The sequence below is a fragment of the Melospiza melodia genome, chromosome 3 (assembly GCF_035770615.1).
Source record: "Melospiza melodia melodia isolate bMelMel2 chromosome 3, bMelMel2.pri, whole genome shotgun sequence".
NCBI lineage: Eukaryota > Metazoa > Chordata > Aves > Passeriformes > Passerellidae > Melospiza > Melospiza melodia.
The window spans coordinates 104,706,908-104,728,878 of record NC_086196.1 but is presented as its reverse complement, the minus strand read 5'-3'; the positions used below and the strand labels follow the sequence as shown (position 1 = coordinate 104,728,878).

General features: G+C 44.8%; 2 protein-coding genes across 5 annotated transcripts in view; one reads left to right on the top strand and one right to left on the bottom strand.

The window, feature by feature from the left end:
- Positions 1-2,285: 2,285 nt before the first annotated feature.
- Positions 2,286-10,665, bottom strand: PCARE (photoreceptor cilium actin regulator). Its single transcript, XM_063153500.1, has 2 exons — positions 6,944-10,665; positions 2,286-2,415 (listed from the first exon to the last, which is right to left on the bottom strand). Exons 1-2 carry the CDS (start codon positions 10,663-10,665, stop codon positions 2,286-2,288), a joined length of 3,852 nt encoding a protein of 1,283 aa, XP_063009570.1.
- Positions 10,666-18,980: 8,315 nt separating this feature from the next.
- CLIP4 (CAP-Gly domain containing linker protein family member 4) overlaps positions 18,981-21,971 on the top strand; it is a 32,539-nt gene continuing 29,548 nt past the window's right edge. For 3 of the 4 annotated variants that reach the window (XM_063152451.1, XM_063152448.1, XM_063152452.1), the window contains exons 1-3: positions 18,981-19,054; positions 20,384-20,420; positions 20,551-20,622. The gene's annotated coding sequence lies outside the window, so the exon portion shown is untranslated. The remainder of the gene's footprint in view (positions 19,055-20,383; positions 20,421-20,550; positions 20,623-21,971) is intronic. The other variant, XM_063152449.1, reaches the window with a different exon arrangement.

Below are 21,971 nucleotides of genomic sequence, written 5' to 3'. Positions count from 1 at the left end.
CATGTAACCATGAGTTCACATTACAAACTTGCAGATGACTCCCCCAGAAGCTGTGTCCTGCATGCAATGATGAGTTTGCTGCAGCATCCTTTGGGCAGCATCAGAATCCTGTGTTTGCAAGGAGCCTCCTGATGTCCACAGCCTCAGTCGGAGCAGGGAGGGATGAAATCCAGGATGGCAGCCCATGCACACACCTCCAAGGGAGCCTGGTTTTGGGCAAAGATGCTTTGGCTGACTCCAGAGAGCACACGTGGGAGGTTTCCAGCTTGACTGCTGAAGTGTTGTCCCTTGTGCTGCTGTAGCAGAATCTCTCACTTGAGGGATGTAAATATTTTCTCTTATATTTTCTCTTATTCTCTTATCAGGGCTGCTGGGGAGTTCCAACATGAAGCCATAAAGAGATGAACTGATTGCAGTAGCTGAGGAGAAGCTCTGCTCTGTTTTCCTCTGCAGAGCTGCATTCAGACATGCACAGTGCCACTTTCCTGCTGTCACGTTCCTGGTTTGCTTCTCTTCTGGGGGCTTACTGTCTGCAGAACAAACCAACCCATAATGCATGCAAAAATGCATTTGTATTCTTACCCAGGAGGGAAAGGACTGCATTTCTGATGAGGGGAGGGCTAACCTGAAGAGCTTACCCTGCCGGTGAGCCTTGCAGTATGTTCCTGGTGATCTTCCAGCTTGGCAGGGGTGGTGCCTCTGCCTGTGTGATTGATTACACAGGGATTGGATCTGTGTGGCTGTGGCTGCTTGGCCTCTTTAAGCTCACAAACCCCTGACCACCCAAAGCATCTATTCACTGCTTGTCTATATCCAAACCCCCACTTTAAACACAAAAATTAAGGTTTCCTTGTGTCTGTGGTGCAAAATGGCACTGTCCTTGGTGGGAGATGCTTGTGGTTAAGGCACGGGACTAAAATCAGGAGTTCAGTATCCAGAACAACCCTTGTTCTGGAGGAGGTGAAGCTCCATTCCCCCATCAGGAAGGTGGGCAGGAAGGGTAAAAATGCTGTGTGAAGGTGCAGTTCCCAGACACCACCTTGATGAAAACTGCAGGAAAAAATTTAAACTATTCCTAACAAAGTATGATACAAATGGCCTTTTTTTAAATGGATCTTATTCTGATCTAATGATTCTTATTCATTTTTTAATGGATCTTAAAGTTGTAGATGAAATGTCAAATGAAACTGAAACTACATTAATGAAAAGCTGCATCTTAACCATGATGACATGTCAGTTAGGTGAGGAAGATCCAGTAGTTTTTGAGACTGTAGTGAATCTTAGGGTTCACTGTAAAATCTTAGGATTAATTGATTGTAAATAACTTGTGTTTTTATTAACAAGAATCTGCCTAGACTATCCAGTGAAATTACAACAAATACCCTCAAACTGCATAAATCAAAAAAAAAAAAAAACAAAAACTTTTTCAGGGAGAACAGGATTCTCCATGGTGGCATATTTTTTCTTTTACGGAAAGAAAAAAAACAAAAAACAAAACAAAACAAAACAAAAACAAACAAAAAAACCCAAACAACCAAACAAAACCTCCAAATGTGTCCTTAGATGCTTTGTGATTTATAATGTTGTTTGATCAGGCGATTGCAAAACTACTCTAATCAGGATTAAGCCTTGTATCCTGGAAACTAGAGGTGATAAGATTATCTGGTAATCAAAGGTGATTTAGAAGATCAAAGGCTTTTTTTGGGAAGTAAGATCCCTAATTTTTTCCCTTCAAAATGGGTTGCTTTGTTTTAACTTGTATATGACATTATTCTCTCCCTGCATGTTAATAAACACCTAGGGTAAAAAGGTGGCTTTGCTGAAGGGATGGATGTTTAATTGCAGTAACACTCAATTGGCTCAGGGTTTTACCTCCCTCCTGGAAGTCACATTTTACACAGATGTGATGCCTGCTGAATACATAATATGTTGAATAATGATTAATTTGTGTTAGCTTCTTAAAATCTTTTGTCTAAACCATGGAAAAAAGGACATTGCTATAGGTCCTGCCTTCATCAACCAAATTTGCCTCAGACTCACCCAGCCACAAAGTGTTTCTTTTGCTCCATGTGGATCTCTGAGCAAAGCCATGGCATGACAGGAGGAGCAGCTGGCTGGTGTTCCATTAGATTGTTGAGCCCAGTCTGGGGTTTTTGGTGCAATGCCATCCTACAGTTTCCTTGCAAGAGAAGACGAAGCTGTGTTCTGGAGGCTGGGCTAAGGCTGTTTGCTCCCTCTGGGGTCTCTGTTCTTGCTTGTGCCTCTGCCCCTGGGTGCTCCTGCTGTCAGTCCCTCTGCAGCCCCTGGCCCACGACGAAGAGCTCGGGGTGGGAAGCAGATCTGCTGGAATCTCTGTTCTCAGGAGCCCCAGAGCTGTTCCACGAGTCACCTGCTCTCCTAGGGCTCTTCTCCAAGCTGCAGGAGGAAAGATGCTTAAGAGGTTAATGATTCGTGACTTTTTAAAACAGCACTGATTAGATAAAGCATGTTAGCCCACGAAGCACAAAGGCTGCACGACACCCTGTCATTGCCCACACCCTGTCATTGCCCACACCCTGCCATTGCCCTCACCCTGCCATTCCCCCTCTCCTCCTGAACATGCCCTCTTGATGTGAACCATCCAGATTTTACTCTTGTCTTGCCTAATGCACTGTACTCTTCCCTTCCAGACCTCTCCTGGGAAGAAAACATTTTGTATGTTTAACAGGGGATCGGTGTGAGGCTGGGTTTCCCTGCAGATAAGGGCAGATATGAGTGAAAAGTCTTGTTTCAGACTGCTGAAGGAAAGGAAAGGTCTTGCCTCTGATGTGCATCTGCCTAGCCTGGTTACAGTGATTTCTGAGCCACATTTCTCTTCACAGAGAAAAGCAAGGCACAATTCTTCCCAAGAATATTTCTAGGTTTCACATTCTCTGAACCTCAGAGAAAGGAAAACAATTCTTACCATTTGCTGTGCCTGTGTTTGTGCCAAAGTAGAATGCAATATAGACACCGTTTACCCAAAGTGATGGTGTTTTGTTTCCTTGTGTGTGTGTGTTGGGACTGTTGGGTGACGGTCACAACATTCTGTGCAGTTGTGTGCAGAGTTGAGTGCCTGGCAGATTCAGTTTAGATGTAATGCAACATAATGTAATATAATATAGAATAATATAGCATAATAAAGTTATTAATTAGCCTTCTGATAAGATGGAATCAGATGCATCATTCTCTCCCCTTGTCAGGGGCAAAAATATCCACCATACACCAGCATGACTGTGGGAGGGGAATTCTGCTTTTATAAATCTGCTACTCTCACTCTGCTGACAGAAGCACTGAGACACAGAAAGTGTAAATGATGTTCTTGAGGTTGCTCTGGCACTCCCTAGGGCTACAGGGACTTTATGTGTCAAGACTGATCATAGCAGTGGATTCTGTCATGAGTATTTCACACCCTGTGCCTTCCTGCTGCAGTGTGTGAAGTGTGCCCTGTGCTGCTGCAGCTCATTCATGTGGTTTGAGCTCAGCATGGGGAAACATTTCAGAGCTATCTGGGAATCATGACTGCATTTTAAGTGTACACACTGCTAAAGTGAATGAGCTTTCAACTACAGACAAGCTGTTATGTTCCTGCTCTTAACTGCTAGGACTTTAATGATTTGAACTGCTAAATGAAGAGATTTGTGATACTTGTGCAGTCATGAAACTAATCCAGATTCAAATATCCCCCAGCTGCAGAAGGGCTCATTTGGGCTACTTGCTTTGAGCCTGGTTCAGTCAACCCAGTCCATCCTCAAGCTCTCACTTAACAGTATGTTAAAGACAACGGCATTTTATCTTCTCTCTCTGCTCTGCCACTTAGGAAAGCAGCAGTCTTGATGAAATACTGTTTTGTTAAGGTGCATACAAAGAAACTGTGCTACAGATTAACAGAATCTCTATGAGCAGAGCAATTGCACCTGTTGTGCCTTACTGAGATGCCAATAATTGCTGATTTTTGTCAAATGACCAAGCGTAGAAACCAGCCAAGTTATCTCAGCCTATCCAGCCTCAGGCTGGTCAAATGGGAACCAGCTGAACTGACTTGAGAACTGAAGTTCTTGTTAGGTAAGATCTAAGATTAAAAGAAAAGCTCCAGCTCCAACCCTAGCTAGGGCTACTAATGTTTTAAATCCTGATATTCCTTATAACATGGGATGGGCAGAAGACATACTTGGAAAAAGTGGGGTTTGCCTCCTAGGAGAGCAATGAGTGTGCAGGAGACACACAAATCTGTGCACAACGCTGATATTTAATGCCCATCAATGCCAGCTTGCAAAATAAGATGGAAGTTGCGTCTTTTTTTTTGTGTGTTTCTGCTAAAAGGGGATGTGTGGGATAGGCAACTCAGCTGCCTCTTTTTGCTCGTACAAGCTCTGCCAGATTATCTTTGGAAACCTATTTATCATCAAATGGATGTGTTAATGTGGTATGGAAAAAGTGGGGGATATATATCTTATATCCCTGAATTTGTAAGCATGGGAGACGCTGGATAACTCACTGGTCTTCAGAATGATTTCCTGTGAAGGATTGATAGTATCTCAGGTTTGACTCTGTGTTCTCGCCCTTCTACTAATGAAGCTGCTAATAACATAGAAAAATAACACAGGAAAACACCACACAGACCAAAAAAAGGCATTGTTACATTTGGAAGGAAGAGGTAAAGCCAGGGGAGGAATGAAGGAAAGGACACTGACAGCTGTATGGTGATGGCTTGTAAATTTGAGACCAGATGCAAACATTGCTGGAATGAGGAGGTTTAGGTTTAGGTTTAGACATTTTGAGATTTTCCTCTGTCAGTTACAAAGCAAAGAAAGTCCTGGCTGTTTAATGGACTTGGAGGAGAAAGATGGATCAGAGTGTGGTGCTTTGTCTATTAAGGCACCTGCTAGAGAGCAGGGCTCAGCATCTGCACAGGGTGATGTGGGGCTCGCAGCTGTGGCAACCACCCCAGTGCTGAGCAGGGGGAGAGGACCTGAGTGATGTGAAGAGCTCTCAGAGCTTTTTCCCTGTGTTCATTCCTAGAATCAGCCCATCTCTGCCCATCAGCCCATTGGCTGTGATGTTCTTTTCAGGCCATTCAATGCAAGGTCCATAAAATTTACTGCAGGCAGCTTATTTTGGGTATAAGAAAACACACAGTTGTGTATTGCATCTTAAATCAGTGTGTGAGGTAATTAATGGTCAAAATTTCCCTTTTGCTTATGTTGATATAAATTTGGCATAACTGACTGGTAATACTGTTGGTGTTCATTGGGATAAATGATAAGCTGAATTTGACCTAGGATATATTTAGTTCTTCCAAAATACTTGTAGATCATAACACTAGGATATATGACTTTCTTCATGAAAGGGATGATTTTATTTACAGTGAATTGTTTTGTTTTACTCACTATACTCTGACAGACTATGATAGAAATATGATACACCCCACTGAGGTATAAATTAGCTAGCAATTTATAATAAAGAAATAAAATGCATCCATTAAACTGCCCCGGCTTTTGTCTTGCAAGGTTTTACATAAAAACTCTCTTGACAACATTTATTTCTGCTGGTAGGCACTGGAGTAGACAAAGCTACAGTACACAGAAATAACAGAAAACCCACTGCACAGGAATTTTAGGAAATATTCAAATGTCAGACTACAATGCAATAGTATAACTGGGAATGCAAAATGGTTTGCATTTCCCAGTGTTTTTTTACATGTTTTGTTCAGCACATTTCTCTACTGCAAGCAGGGGATATTCAGTCCTTATTCTGTCTTTGGGGTGGGAATGCCTGGAAATCTGTCCTCAGTGTCTGTGACTGTCCCTGTGCTCACAGTGCCCTGAGTGTCTGTGCACCCATAAATGCAATTTCTTCCTCTTGGGGTTGATCTTGCAATCCCCCTCCCTCCTCAAGGGAATGAGTCATGGGACTGCAGCTCTTCTGGGACAAGAGCAAAAATACTGCTCATGTATGGAAAGGTTACCAGAGAAGCTTAAAGCTTAATGGACTTACACATCCTAAGATGTTAAGAAACTAGAATAACAACTCTGTACTTCCAGGCTGTTACACATCTTGGAGTATTCCCAAATACCCACTTGTATTTTGGTTTAGTGATTTTTTTTCCTGAGGTGATAGGCAAAATTTAAAGCTAAGCCCAGTTTTTTATTAACAGGCCACCACTTTTTGCAAACATGGAACTGGCGTGTGTTGGTGTTTAGATTTCTTTTTCAGAGCAATGAATCTGCAGTAGCCACGGGATGCTTCTGAAAACTGGGCTTGGGTTGTTGCAAGCAGACGTGACATCAGCACCTAGGTCTAAAAGTGTGTACAAGGAGTTCAAAATTCCAGCCTATAATTTTGTCCACATAGATCCTTGCCTATATATTATCTGTCTCTCATTCTTGCCAGCTGAATTGAAACATTCTCCCACAGCTTTCAGATGAACAGTTTATACTGGATTAGAGGGTGATGATAGAACAACACCCCTCCTCTTGGCTCACGCCTATCTTCTCATAAATATTTATGTTTATAATCTGAGGGCTACTTCAGAGCTTTTTAGGAATTGAATGTGGATGCCTTTAGCCCCCACACAAATAAGAGGAGTTCTGTGCCATGAAACAAACACTGAATTTTCCCTAGGGTGCCTGTCACAGCTTATGTGTAAGGGTAAGGCTTGAGCAAGCCATGGAAAGTTAACTCTTCCCTTCATTCAGACCGGTTGTCTAGTGAAATGTGAGGCAAGAAAATAGAACAGATTATTTCAGTTGGAGGGGACTGACAATGATCATACAATCTATGTATCTATCTTTGCCCAGCCATCTTTTGTGCACATGGACAGGACACCTTTCCAGGAAACCTCTTAACAACTTCAAATTCCCACTGGAAATTTAGAAAGCCAACAGGTGCTATAGGTCTGCTCTTCTGTCACCAAGTTCCTTACCTTGCCTGGTGAAGTGCAGGCTCACTGCCAGCTGTCAGAGGAGCTGGGAGGTGAGGCTGGGCCCCTGGGCGGCGGTCGGAGAAACTTCTCCTGACGAAGGGCTGTGGGTGGCTGGTGCTCAGGGACAGCCTCCTGCTGCGGTCCCCGGGCTGCTGGAGCAGCAGGCTGCTCCTCTGGGGGTGCCCTGCAGCCTCAGGCTGGCTGCCCACCTCAGCAGGGCCCTTGCTGGGGGCCACTGGAGCTCTGGCTTCGAATAAGGTAGAGGTGGCCGGGCAAAATATGGAGCGGACGTTGCTGCCCCTCTTGGAGGAGGAGAGCTGGTGCTCGTCCCCGGCATCCAGCCCAGCCCTGGGCCCCCTGTAGGAGCGAGATGGGGAGGCTGGTGGGGAGGGGGTGCTGGGGAATGGAGCTGGGGATCCTGCCAGCCGCTGTGCTGTGGGTGAGCCCTGCCTGTGCCCCACAGGAGGGCTGAGTGGTTTTCTCTGTGCTGGTGGAGAGGGCAGCTTCTTCTGCAGAGGAGGGCTGGGCACCCTGGGGCTGGAGGGGGGACTGGGTTTCCTCTGCACGCTGGGTGAGCTCGGCTGGGTGCTGCTGAAGGCGTGCAGAGAATGTCTGTGGGGCGCTGGGGGGCTGAAGAGCCGTTTCTCAGTTGGGGAAGAGGGAGCAGTTCTCGCTGGGGAGACCCTCCTGGTGAACAGCGAGCCCTTGTCGCTGCTCCGGAGCGGGTCCGGAGAGCCGTGCTTCTGGCGTGGCCCCGACGGCGCGGCTGGGTCGGGCCCCTTGCTCTCTGAGCTGCTGCTGAGTGGGGTTGAAGCCCCACTGGGGTTCTGAAGAGGAATGATTTTATGGGTTTGCTTGTATAAATCCGCAGCCTCTTTCCTCTGGGTTTCCAAAATCTCCTCCTGGCTGGGGATGCGCACGTTGGTTGGGTTCAGCTCCAGGGAGTACCTGTGTGGTTTCTCTTCCCCTGACCTGGTGCTCCTTAGACCTTTATTAGTCACCCCACTGGGGCCACTGATATTTTTGCTTGGCAGCAGGTCGATGGACTGAAGGGAAGCTTTCATTTTTGGGGAAACCTGTGATCTCTTAGCAGCATGCAATTCTGGTTTGGTGGTCTTTTTGGCATCTTCCGAAGAGCTTCCTTCTGTTCTTGCAGTTTCTTCAGGCTCAGATAAATTTTCAGAAGAAGTGTCCATTAACATTTCAGGTGGTGGTGGTGGCAGGTTCTCAGTGTCTTCATCAGTCTCTTCCTTTGTGTCCTTCGTGCTTAATTCTGCAAGTGGTGCAGGAAGAAAGGCATTTGGAAAGTTAGAAGAAACATCACTGGTGTTTGTGTCTTCTACTGGTGAAATGCGATGCTTAAGATTTAAAGGTGCCAGGCCTCTCTGAAAGGGAGCGGTGGGTGGGATGACTGGAAGTCCAAATTTTCTGATGCACTTTATTGGTCCTAAGGATCTTAGAGGTTTGGCTTTTGCAAGATCATCAGTAGGACTGAAGGTTTCAATCAGCTTTTTGACAGACTGCCGGGGGGTGCAGCTGCTGGCACTCAAGGTTTGTGCTCCAGGAGGCTCATTTTCTCTGCCTCCTGATGTCTCCTGGCTAGGCACAGTAGCTATTACAGGCTTCTTGACTCTCTTTTCATTCAGCAGAACAGGATTTTCATCAGATGTGAACAAAGGGACTTTATCCTGGTTAGGCAGGATGCTGAAATTTTTTGAGAGGCCTGCCTTCAGCTTGCGGGAGGACCTAGACATAACTTGATCATCCTGCAAATAATGTGCTGCTCTTGATTTCCACGACTCCAGGTTGTTAGCTCTGTCCTTTCTATACAACATTTCCAGCCTTTTGCTGAGCTCTTTTTGAGTCCTCTGAAGCTCTAGGAGAGTTGGGTCCTCTGCCTGGCTTCTGAGGGACTCCTCTGACCTGGACCGTCGCTGTTTCCCAAACCTTCTCTGTCTGCCTGTTGCTGTACTGGGCCTCTTTGCTAGGACTGCTCTTCCACTCTCATCCTCTATCCACTCCTTACGCCTGGATTTAGCTGGGACGAACTTGATTTTTTCACTGATGGCATCTTTCATCTTCAGAATGATTTCTTCTGTATCTGCATTCTCTGTCCTTTTGATGGACTGCCTCTGAATGCTATCAGTGAGTGCAGGTGAAGACAGGGACCTCAGTAGAGCATCCTTCCCCATTTCTGATAAACTTGTGCTGTCATCATCCTCCCCCAGCGTGCTCTCTTCTTCATCATCATCATCATCATCCTCATCCTCATCTGAAGGAAAATCTGTTGATTCACAGGTTTTGAAATGTTCACCTTCCTGAGTAGAATCAGACTGCAAGGAGCTGTGGGAACGGCTTTTGCTCAAGCTTGCATGCTGGGGCATGGTAGAAGTGCCTTCTGCTACTCCACCCTGACAAGAAGTCGCTTCCCTGCTTTGCACAGATGGATGAAACACATCCTTGGAATGCCTTCCAAGAGCGCAGCCATGGGATGCAGCTGTGTCCATGCTCACACGCTCCGCGGCTCCAGCGTGTTTTCGGGATGGATGCCCGTGTGCACAGGACTCGCCTGGCTGTGCTCCATGCTGGCTGAGAGCACTGAACTCTTTGAGAGATTCATTGTCCACACCAATGCCACTGTCCTCAGAACAGAGAGTCCTGTCATCACCGTGGGGCTGAGAGGACCCCACAGTTGAGGCTTCGAGCAGCTTTACCGTCCGTAGCAGGTGCTCATCAAAGCTCTGCTTTGCTTTCAGTTTGCCTTCCAAGTTGCTTGCAGCAGACTGCAGGTAGCTGCATGTCTCCTGCAGGGCGTTGGACGTGAGGGAGGCCAGCATCCCACTCACCAGCTGCATTTTGTTCACTGTGTACTGCAGTAGCTGTTGCAGGAGATCAGGGTGCTCCTTCAAATCGTCCTTTTCCGCCGGCCACGCCAGATTCCCACCTACGTCCTTGAGAAGATTTTCCCCATCGTTGGCGATTTCTTCCAAGAGCTGGTTGATTTCATCGAAGCGAAGCACGAGGAAGCTGATCATCTGCTGCAGGAAGAGCTGAGTCTGGGTGGCCTGGTTGGCCATGTGCAGGATAGTTTCATACTTGGACAGGTTGGGGTGTAAGTAGGCATACGCACTCTGGTGAGCCTTGACGAGCAGCTCTGGGAAGTCCACCTTCTTCTCTGTCTCACACGGGGCCACAATGGACTTTTCTTTACTTTTGTTGGGTTGACCGTGCTTTGCCAGCTTATGGGTTTTCTTCTTCTTTCCTTTCTTTGGGATTTGCTTTGCGTTGCTTTCATTCCTGTCATCCCAGATGAAAGCCGACGCTTCTGATTCGCAGGAGGTTTGCTTTCTGATCTCTATGGACTCAGTGATGTGCTTTTGAGACTCAATCAGCTCAGACATAATGACTTCAGCATCTGTGGCTGTCCTCTCGATTTTCTTGTCTTCCCTGGAAATCTGGGAATCTGAATGAGCCTTGGAAGATAAGTGCACATTCTCATTTTTGTCCAGCTCTGACAGTCTATCCTCCTCCTCTTCTTCCAGGTAGTCCTTCCTCTGAAACCCATACTCATCAATAGTGTAGCAAGATGAACCTTTAACCAGCAGAGGGATTCCTTTATCTCTCGAATCAATCGGCAAAACACTTTTGGGTTTATTCAAAGCCTTAAGACCAATTCTTGCAGCAGTGCTATCAGTCTCACTGCGAGAAGGTGTGCAGCCCATCTTTTCTTCGTCTTTATTTTTGATCAAAAATCCAGAACACACAAAAAAAAAATCAAACTCACTGTGTCATCCTGAGCTGCAGACCGGCCTCTGCCTCAGGAGTTTTCCATCACGATCCCAGTTTTGTTGTCAGTTTCCTTTGCTGCTCACATTAAAATCCCACGTGCTTATTGCATAGGGTCTGCTCTTGAAGTTGTTCCCAGTTCCATTCTATGTTCCCACTTGGGTTTTCTTCTTTGATTCGAAAAAAGGAGTGTGAGAGCTCGGCTGGATTTAGAGCTAATGGATTAAGAGCACTTGCGTACCTCACTTCTGCCCTGACAGATGTTCCCTGCAAATAAGATTTTAAGCTCATTAGGGTAAGCAGGCTCTAGCCAGTCAGCATCAGTGTTGTATTTATAAAGGCAGATTTTTTTTTTTTTTTCTGCATTCTGGGGGGCAGAAGGACTTGGTACCTGTCCCTGCTTTTTTCCCTTGTTGCAAAAACATAACATAGAATTGAATGCAGAGATCCAAAGAAATGGGCTGTATTTTGAAGCCTTTTTGAAGGGAAACTATCTGAATGTGGCATGTCAGCATCATTAGATGCTCCTTAACCAGGAGAAGGGTGACCTTGACCACAGATGTACCTGCTGGAGAGTAAAGACAGGAAATCAAATGGGTCAGAAATGCCTGTTAAGACTTCTGCATTGAGAGTCTTTAAAATTTCCCCCTACTTGCAAGTGACAAGCTGTTTACTTTTTCCTTCTAAGACTTCCAAACAAGATTTTGCAATTTTTTTCCTCCCTCTCAGATGATCATTCTTGTATTTTTTTTTTCCTTTCTAGATAGTTTCCCAACTTGAAAATCCTAACTGCACAACAATGGTATTTGAATTAAGTAATTCAGTAAAATAAGTTTTGCATATCTTGTGTAAGACAGCATCTGAATCTGGTGGATCCAAACTGTTTATTTTCAAATTAAAATTAAAAATTGAATGAAAATTATTTTTTTCCTTTGTCTGAATGTCTTGGGATTAAATTTGAACTCCCAAAAGTGACTTGCTTAGCTTTATTTCTTTTTCATTTGCCACAGCTTAGTTCTCTTAAATGCAAGGCTTTATGGGCTGGGACTCTAAGAAAAGAAAAAAACTCAGAAATTTTAAAAAAATAGACTCATATCTGAAAAAGGGAAGGGAAGGGAAGGGAAGGGAAGGGAAGGGAAGGGAAGGGAAGGGAAGGGAAGGGAAGGGAAGGGAAGGGAAGGGAAGGGAAGGGAAGGGAAGGGAAGGGAAGGGAAGGGAAGGGAAGGGAAGGGAAATAAAAAGCTGTTGTTTGAATCACTTCAAGGGTCAGGATGGTATAATGCTACTCTGAAAGAGAAACTAGGGAAGCCAAAGTAGGAATTGGATGAGGCAGAAGATACTTGTCTTTTCCAAGTAATTATTTGTGAAGGGTGGCATGTGGAAGCAGCAACCCTCAACCTTCCTCTTCACCCCCTCTTTCTCTTCCACAGGGGAAACAAACTACTCAGACTGGCCGAAATGGATTTATTTTTTTAATTTCCAGACTCAGCTTTTTTCCTTAAGGTGGCCCTTCCTCGGTGTTGCAGGGGTTACAGACAACAGTGGCCAACTCAAGTGCTGACCAGAAGCCTATAGCTTCCCTCTAGCAATTTCCACCTGCATGGTCATCTGTGTCTTGCCCAATTCCCAAAAATCTTTACATGCTGCCCAGCCTATGAAACATTCTCAGACTTTAAGTAACTGCTTATGGGATTGATTCCTCAGGGCTGGACTGCAATATGAGAATGAAGATCAGCAATCTCTGCTGCCCTATTGTTCAAATATTTTTATCTTTTCAGCAGAGGCAGCAAAATTACCTTGCTTTAAAGGGAAGAAGGCACTATGGGGATTCCCAGGAAGATTTTTAAAGCTCCATGTGCTTTCTCCATAGTAATTTTTCAGGAACGCACACATTGCACTGAATGTACATGATGACATAGTCATTTCCCACAAGGCTTTTCTGGAAAGCATCAGGTAACAAATAACCTCCTGACTCTGCTTCTGGCCAGTCATTTACTCAGGCTCTGGCTGCTTCTGTGCCTCACCACAATGTGCCTTCTGCAGAGCCCTCCCAACACTTTCTGTATTCCCTTCTGGGCATGTATCTGATGTGTTCAAAGTGGGGAAGTGGAGCAGATCCAGGCAGCTGCTCCATCCTGGTGATGCTAATGGTCAGGATGCTGCAGCCCTCCCGAGTCAGCATAGGAAAGCTCAGGAGAGCAGGCAAAGCTCAGGAGAGCAGGCAAACAGCCTTTTAGCCCCTCTGCTGCTTCCAGTGTGACTTGAGAGGCATCTCTGTGTAACTGCTTAATATTTGTGCTGTGAAATCTCTGGTGTCTCTTTTTCACAAAGCAGCTTCATTGCTCACACTGGGAATTCTGACAATTAACTCTTTGTGAGTTGGTGGCAGTATTCAGGAAGTTCTTCTCCTTCCCTTTGCCTTTGATCAGTCATGTTACTTTTGTTTGAATTTTTGTTCTACTTATTTTCAAACCACGCATTAACACTTTACAGGAAATAAATGTATGGTTAAAAATGGCAAAGTCCTGGTTTATGGTTATGAATTATGCAGTAATTTATTATATTTAAAATAGTAAATAGTAGTAAAAAAATAGTAAAATAGTAGTAAACCAATACACATTTTATTATTTATTTATTACTAAATCAAGATCCAAGCTCATAGAAAATGTATTTTTACAAGAAATCTGTTTTATCCTGGCTTTCATTGGTATCTACGTGTATATGCAATATTACTATTTAATGTTACACCAGATTTATTAGCTTCTGTGAGATCTTTGATGTGCCTGTTTCCAAATACTTATGTAGCTGCATTTTTCTTATCAATACTCTTATTACCAAGTAGGCAGATATTTCTTTATACTTCTGAGGCACTTCAGAAAAATCCCAATGCTTTATCTCACAATTTTTTACCACAAAAAATTATAAGGAAAATACTTTATCTCATGATCAAACAACAAACGAGAGGCTAAAATAGGTAATGCACATAAATGATTATGCCAAGTCTTAGAAATCTAAGGTTTGTATTTGTGGAAAAGAGCTCACTGAGGAATTATGGAGAACTTGAGTGATAACAACAATTTTAAAGAGCTATTTTGCTCTCAAAGAAATGCCCTTTTTCTTCTTTTGTGTGAGCAAATTGAATATAACCAGGGAGCTGTTCATATTGTTGGCCTAGATAGCACTAAGTAAATAAGAAATAGTCTCTTTTTATTTCAGCCTCTCCTGCAGAGCTGACACTAGTTTGGGATGTAGAGCAGGTTCTCTCCTTTCTGTAATCACTTGCAGAGATACACAGGAAGCTTCCTTTTGTTTCCCCCGTGGAAACCTGTTGGCAATGGTAAAGAATGGGAGCACCATGGTTTGAAGGAAATGTAGTTGCAAATAATTGAATAGAACCAGTGAGGCTATACAGAGCTTTTACTACTGGTGATGATGCAAGTGAAAGACAAAATTCATCTTGATTCTGGGCCAGTGATAAACTTCTCAGAATTGGCTGGCTTTTTTTTTTTTTTTTATTCTAGCTTCTAAGTAAAGTGGTGCACTCTGATTGCATGAGGCTATAAATGTGACCCCAATGCCTTCAAAAACCTGTTTTGCAAAAACATCTGGATTTTTTAAACAGCAGAAGAACAATTTAAAAAAATCTTGAAAACAGCTAGGAAACCAGCTTCCCTCTCCAGCAAAAATACTTTATAAAGGAATTATTGAAGGAAAATATGTAAGTAGAAAATTAAAGAGAGTAATTTTGAGGGGTTTGCCTGCACAGGGCTGTTGCTACACTTGGGGGCAATAAATAAATTTACACAGATTTACAATTTTATTTACAATTTATTTACAATCAATTTAGACAGATGGCTAAGTTTCCAAAACCACATTTAAACCAGAGTTTAAAATCAAGCAGAAAAAATATCTTTTTCTGGATGTAGCCACAATTATGACTTGGTTGAGCATGCTACAGAACGCAGGAAGGATGAAAAATAAGTAAGTTTCTGAAATTTTCTTGTGAAGTTTGTCACAAAACTTAGAGTGGCTTCTTATTGGAGGATGTAGAAGTTCTTGTCCGCTACAGTGATGTGTGAGGTAAATCACAGGTGACCCAAAGGGGTCAGGAAGAATTGTATGATTCAGGTCAGCAGTAGTTTTGTGAGATACATTTACATTAGTCTGTTATTTTTGGAAAGTGTTGTGAGTTATTCAGAGTTTCTCTTTGCTAGGCATTCCATCAATATTTTAGGTCCTTGCTCTCTGCCCCAGCCAATGCATTCACTGCTGGTTTCAGTGGGTAAGACAGTGACAGCCAAAACATGAGAGTTAGGACAAAGAACTCTGTGAAACAGCACGAGGCTTTAAGCATAGATTCCCAGAGTTATGCAAATCTAGAAAATTAAAAGGAGAGGGTTCCACTGGCCTTGGCAGCTTTTACATTAGTCTCATGAGTGAAAGCAGGTTTGTGGTTGTGGAGCAATTTCAAGGCGAGCGAGTTCCTTTCAGGTGAGGGACTGTCAATTTAACTGCTGGCAAGGCTGCAGCACTTCTTAATGGAAGCTGGTAGTATTGATCTTGGATCAGAAGTGAGGTCCAGGAATTTGTGTTCCTGAAAAACATCCCAAGATGCTACAGAAAAGAGTGCAGCTATTCAGCCTTATCCAGCTCCCAGTAGATTTCCTTTTCTAGAGCATCTCAGGCTTTCCCTGAAAACAGGCAAGCACAGGATTCCCCCTGGCTTTCTCTCAGAGAGTGTCTCTAACCACAGTGTGCATGCACAACCACTGTCAGAACCATCAGAACCTCCCTGCTGCCCTAAGCCTTGCTCTACTGAGGCTGCAGTGCCCTCCTAAGCCATTCTAATGATTGCTTCCCTCTGATACATCAGTCTGTGCAGATGAACTGGTGTCACTGTCACGTTTTCTGAAAAATCCCTTTGCCCAGGATTCTTCTCCTGGGAAGCTGAGAAGCCTCAGGGAAAAAGGGAAACAATAATTATCTGATTTGCTTCTCCTGTGTTTTGCTGCTTTGGAATGTGATTGGAGATTGTTTACCTATTGGCCAATGATGGCCAAGCTGTGTTGGACTCTGAGGAGAGAGTCACGAGCTTTTCATTATCATCTTTTACCCTTCTGTCTGTATCCTGTCTCTATTCTTTAGTATAGCATAATATCATATCAAATCATATCATATCATATCATATATCATATCATATCATATCATATCATATCATATCATATCATATCATATCATATCATTAATATCATATCATATCATACCATATAATATATCATATCATATCATATCATAGCATAGCATATAATATAATTAATATCACAGCATATAACATAATTAATATCATAGCATATCATATATAATATAATAAAATAATAAATTACTCTTCTAAAAACATGGAGTCAGATTCATCATTTCCTCCCAATGATGGGGGACCCTGAAAATACCACAAACTGCTTAGCAATGCTCTATTTCTGCCCAAGGAAATGAAATAATGTATAAAATGTTGCTCACAAGCATTGTTTCCTTCCCTGTGTTCCCCCCGAGGTGGTCAGAGCTGGTGCTGCCCATTGTTTTGAGCTCTCCAGGTGTTCAGCAGCCTTGCTGCCCATGGCAGCACCAAATGAGTCAGACAGGATAGGCTGAACAGGTTTTTTATTTGCATTCACATCCTGGCTTGGAGGAGTGGCTGAAAAAGACAATGTGCTAAGGCACAGAAATTGGTTTAAATATATATTCTTTTAAAATTTCCATTGCAGGGCCCAGAGGTGGAAGTGCAGACAGGCAGGGGTGTTGTCAGGCAATGACATCCAGCCTCCTCTGCAGCTGCAGCACTCAGGACTCACTTTGAGCTGAGATGTTTGGGGTTCTGCCGTTGCTGGCCTGATGAGAAGGATCCTCTAGAACCTGCAACACTTTGTTAGGTCCTTGCTGTGAAAAATGTGTATTATATGATTAGCTTTTCACAAATACTAAAATGAATATTATATGTGTCATGTTAGAAAGTTATGCTGTATTAATTTAAGTAGTGTGTTAAATATAGTTTTAGGTTATATCATGATGTTCAAATAGAAACTATATATGTGAGATATTTTTTAATAAAGGAACGAGGTACTTGCACCACAGGTAGCAGCCACAGGACGCCTAAATCTTTCAGAGAATTTATTGCTCCATTATCAGAAGAAACGAACTTCTTCCTGCCTCATTCATATATGACGATGCCATTAGGATTCAGAGGAAGAAGCTGACACTGACCAGACAGAATCCTGTGTTTGAATGGAATTTATGCATCATGTATGAGGTGTATGAATATGCAACAGGTTATTGCTTTTAAGGGTTAATCCTCTGTTAACAGGTGTCCTTTTTCAGGCTTATTTTGCCCAGAAAGAGGAACCCGGACTGTGTGTAACTCTTTGTTTCTATTGTCTCATATTGTCCTAATCTCAATTGTTCAAATATTTATTACTCTTAATTATATTGCTATTTTTATACGCATTTTATTACTATTAAACTTTTAAAATTTCAAAATCAAGCGATTGGCGTTTTTCACACTTGCTTTCATTTTCTAGCGTGAAAAATAATCACGCACAGTTTTGTCCTCATATTCAACACCACCTTTGAATTCACACCCCATTTTCCGTGTTTTATGGCAGATGGCAACTGCATCCTGTGTCTCAGCTTTCATCAAACAAGCTGTGCTCTGGTAACAAACTCCTCACACAGACTGTTCTTTTCCTTGGCTGTGCTCACAAACCCTCTCTGGGCGGGCTGGATTAGCTGCTGCTCGCTGCAGAAGGGTGCTCACAGCAATATGTGACTCCTCAAGGAGATGGCCAGACCTGCTGGACATCACATCACGGGCACTTCACTTCCCTGCCACAACTCTCCAGTTGCACATCCCAAGATGAGTGTTTGATTTTTGGGCCACTGGTTCATATTGGTAATGGTGCCCCTTGAGTAGCTGCCTTGCATCGTTTGGTTCCTCAGTTAGTTCCATGCAATGATCCCATATCCCTATCTTGTATCAGTTCGTTCCTTTCTAACAGCAATTCTTTCCTTTTTGCTTTTTTATCTCATTGGTTTGCTGTTTTTTTTTTTAAGACATTAAAGGAAAACATGAAAGACAGATTATTTCCAAGGATAACACCCCAGGATGTCACCAGTAGCCTCCCTCATTTAACACTACTTTGCATTTAACACTACTTCACACTGTTTCCCCCCCCGCGCTTGTGCTTCATTGAAGTTCTCCTAAATTCCAGTCTTCTCCAGAACTAATAATTTCCATTCAGGCTCTTCACTGAAGTCTGTTATTCAGTACCAGCAACAAAACATTTCCTCTGCCCAGAGCACCAAGCATCTCAAAAAGGGCAAACATCGACTGCCAGTACAGCGCTCACATCTGATCTTGCTTACATGCTTGTCTTTATAAAGAGTTGGAACCTCAGAAGCCTTGAGGTGAAAGTAGCAGGCCTGCATTTTCCTGAACATGTTTTCTTTGCCTTTTCCAAGGTATGGAATGTTCTAGAAGTGGAAGAATTTCCTAGCTTTTTCGTAGCCATCTGCTATCACGTTTACTCTCACAACTGCAATTCAATGCTCTGGGAGCAACTCTTTACCTTTCCAGCACTTCACTTGAGGCAACTTCCACTTGCCACTCCTATTATTTGTCCTGCCCCCACCGCTTTTAATATCATCACTGGAAAAGCAACACCAGAAACCTGATTGTACACATCAGTCATGTTTATTTAACAGTGACCCACGCAGAGCACAAAAACACAGCAGGACTTGGCTGAGGTTTTATCCACTTCGAATTCCCTTCATGCAGCCTGGGCTCAAGTACGATGCTGGGTCTACCACCGTAGGAGTTTCCCGGAGAGTGCCAATTTTTGCGTTTAGTTCCTCATTAGATTTTACACCACGGGATGCGCACCCTTTGAAAATCCTCCTTGGGGGATCCTCCACTACTGAGACAGCCGGGGAGTCTCGACCTCTGAGCCGAGTGCTAAAACGTGCCAGTGGTGCCGCGTGGGTGCCAGCCCGGTTCCTGCCGGCGGCCCCATCCCCGCATCCCTCCCCGCATCCCTCCCCGCATCCCTCCCCGCATCCATCCCCGCATCCCTCCCCGCATCCAGCCGCGCGTTCCCGCGCCCGCCTGGCCGCCGCGGGGGGCGTGGTCTGCGTGGCGTGGCGGGGCGCTCTGGCCTCGCATTGGCCGGAGGGGTAGGAAGAGGCGTGGTTTGCCCGCGGTGGGCGGGGCCCGTGCCTCGCTGGGCTCCCTGGGCTGCGGGCGGGCCCGGGCGGCGCGGTGCGCTCCGCCGGGAGCAGGTAGGGCTGGGGCGGGGCTGGCGCTTCCCGGTGATTTCCCGGTGCTTTCCCGGTGTTCTCACGGTGCTCTCCCGGTGCTTCCCGAGCGCTCTCCCGGCATTTCCCGTCCTCGCTCGGCGCGTCGCGGGGGCGGGGTAGCGGCGCAGGGACCGCCGCAGCGGGCGGGCCGCGGCCGGCCTGGCTCCCCTCGTTGGGCTGCGGCTCAAGGGCCGGGGGCGGGCGCGGCCCGGGCGGTGTCCCCGCGGAGACCCCCGGCTCCGGGGATGCGCTGTGGGAGAGCGAGGAGTGCTGGGGAGGTGGCCCGGGGGCTGTGGGCGGGCAGAGCCGGCCTGGAGGGTGCGGGAGCTGAGCTCTCCGGCACTGCCGGCCTCACAAAGCGCCGGTCCGGGGCGGGTCACAGGGTGCGGGTCTGGAGCATCTCTCCGGTGATGCTGCGGGAGCTGGGCCCGTGCCGTGCGGAGAGGGAACAGACGGGATCTCTGTACATATAAATATCTCGAAGGCTGTGCCAAGGGGATGGTGCCAGGCTCTGTTCAGTGGTGCCCAGAGGAGCAGAGTCTGTAAACTGAAACACGAGAAGTCCCACCTCAGCATGGGGAGGAATTTCTTTACACTGAGGGTGGCAGAGCCCTGGCACAGCTGCCCAGGGGGGTTGTGCAGTCTCCCTCCCTGCAGACATCCAGAGCCCACCTGGACACGTCCTGTGCCACCTGCTCCAGGTGACCCTGCCCTGGCAGAGGGGTTGGAATGGAGGATTTCCTGAGATCCTTTCTAACCCTGACAGTTCAGTGAATCTGTGAAAACACTGCCATGTTGGGCCCTGCTCACCACCCAGACCTTGGGTTTACCCACATGTGTATAGCATGTCTACCACCTGTACTGTAAATGTTCTGAAGTGGGCAGCTGGTGTATGTGCAAGAAACTTGTTCTCTGAACTTAATTTTTCTTCAACCTATCTAAGTACATGATAAGGAGTCCATTTTACATAGTTGTTGTCAAAAATAGCATCACATTTGTGACAGGTTCAGCTATCAAAGCCCAGAACAGCTGTATGTTATAGCTTGAAGTGCTTTAGCATTTGCAAGTTCTTACAGCACTTGCAGGAAAGCTTTGTGCTTTAACACGAATTGCAAACAAGAGTATATGAAAAAGTTGGATCCTCTATTATGGAACTTTTTTATATGTATCTGCAGAGCTACCATGCAATCCTGTGTAATGTGTGGATATCAAGAAACCTGTTGTTGCTGTTCAGTTTTGCCAACAAAAAGGTGTGTGCATCTGATCGGTCTGAAGATTTTCCCCTGATATTTCTGTTTTTTTCAATTCCAGATATAATTCAGTAGGAAGAGCATATGGCTGGCAAATAGTAAGTATGATACTCTCTGCTGTGCTGAGCTGTGCTCAGTGGTAGTTTGGCAATGCTGTGAATAGAAAAAATTCTCTCTTCTATGTAATTTCTCTAATAGTTTCTGCTCTAAACTCTTTTACTAATACAGGAAAGTCACTGCTCTTTTGGAAGGCCTCCCATTCCACTGCACCAGGACTTTCCAGCTGAATCTTGGTGGGAAGTACGTTTTGGGTATTGTGTTGGTTTTGCTCACAACAGAACTCATTGTGAGGATGGCATGGGGATGCCTTTTCAGTGCCTTTGAAATAGCTTTCAGCCTTTTCCTTTGCCTTTCCAGCTGTGTGTGTGGTGTCAGCTGGCTGGGAAGCTCTCACAGCTGAGCTGGCAGCCCCTGCAGGTGGCTGTGGGTGCAGAATGTGTCACCTTGACATGGCGTGTCAGTGCTGGGTGGTGACACGTGCCACATTCTAGAGCCAGATGACAACCCCACTGTGTGAGGGTGTGCACAGTTCCATGAGGGTGTGCACACCTCCACTGGAGGTGCTGGCATGTAAATTCATTCCTTATGGAGTTGGGTCAGCATCTGCACTGTAGCCCTTGGGACTGGTGCTCCTCCCTGGCAGCATGGGTTGTTTCCCTGCCTGCTTTGCTTTGGCAGCACACAGAGGGTGTTCTTGTCCCTGGCCCTGCAGAATAAAAGATGCCCTGGCTACTTGCACGGGTTGTGTTCTGTTTGATCTACTTTTCTGTGCCACAAACACTCTTTCTTATGTTCATTTTAAAATGTCTGCGTTGGTTTCAAGTTCCAACAACTTGTGTTGTCCTACTTCACAAAATCTCACCTTTTCCTGTTACCATCTGCTCAGTCAGGTCTGGCTACTTTTCACTGTGCTCCTTTTGTTCCCTCAGTTGTAGGGCTGTGCAAAAAGCTTTTAATTTCTTTTGTGTCTTTTTCCAGCTTAAGAGGCTCAGCTAATATGTCTTTTATACTCGTGCATATTACTTGTTCCTTTGTGCATTTCCTGAGAGCTCTGGGGTGCTGCCTGTGAGAAACTTGGGGATTCATGTGTCATACAAAGCTTTGTTTTGTTTTGCCACAGCCTCTGAAGAAATATCAGATTGTAGCAGATTTATTTCACTGTTGCCCTTCAAAAGCAATTTAATTAGGTATTTGCAGCTTAAAGGACTTTATAGTCCTTCACACAAGAAAGCTGTCATCTTTATGATGGCTATTAAGCCATTGAAATGTAAACTCTTAACTTTTCCTGACTGTAAGAAAATACTAATTGAAATAATTAGAGATATTTTTGGCCTTGTTGAATAAAAGAACACGTAAGCCAATGCAATTTGATAATGCTGTGGGAAAAAATAGTCCTGTCCTTCCAGTGGCCTCCTCCTTGATCTTCATGCCAGAACATGAATTTGTGCAGCTGTATAAGACTAGGGAAATAAACTGGTTGGGAGAAAAATGAGCATTTTTCATGTGGAGCTTTATTTCCAACTTGAGCACAAGGTGAACTGTGTGTGATGAGCAAGAAGAGGAGGCTTTAATTTATTTACTTAAAGATT

Excerpts from the sequence above, each read along its gene's own strand:
- PCARE (XM_063153500.1), bottom strand. The coding sequence starts at position 10,665 with ATGGGCTGCACACCTTCTCGCAGTGAGACTGATAGCACTGCTGCAAGA. Across the intron at positions 2,416-6,943 it reads CCTGCACTTCACCAGGCAAG|CTTGGAGAAGAGCCCTAGGA; the intron begins GTAAGGAACTTG and ends TTCCTCCTGCAG.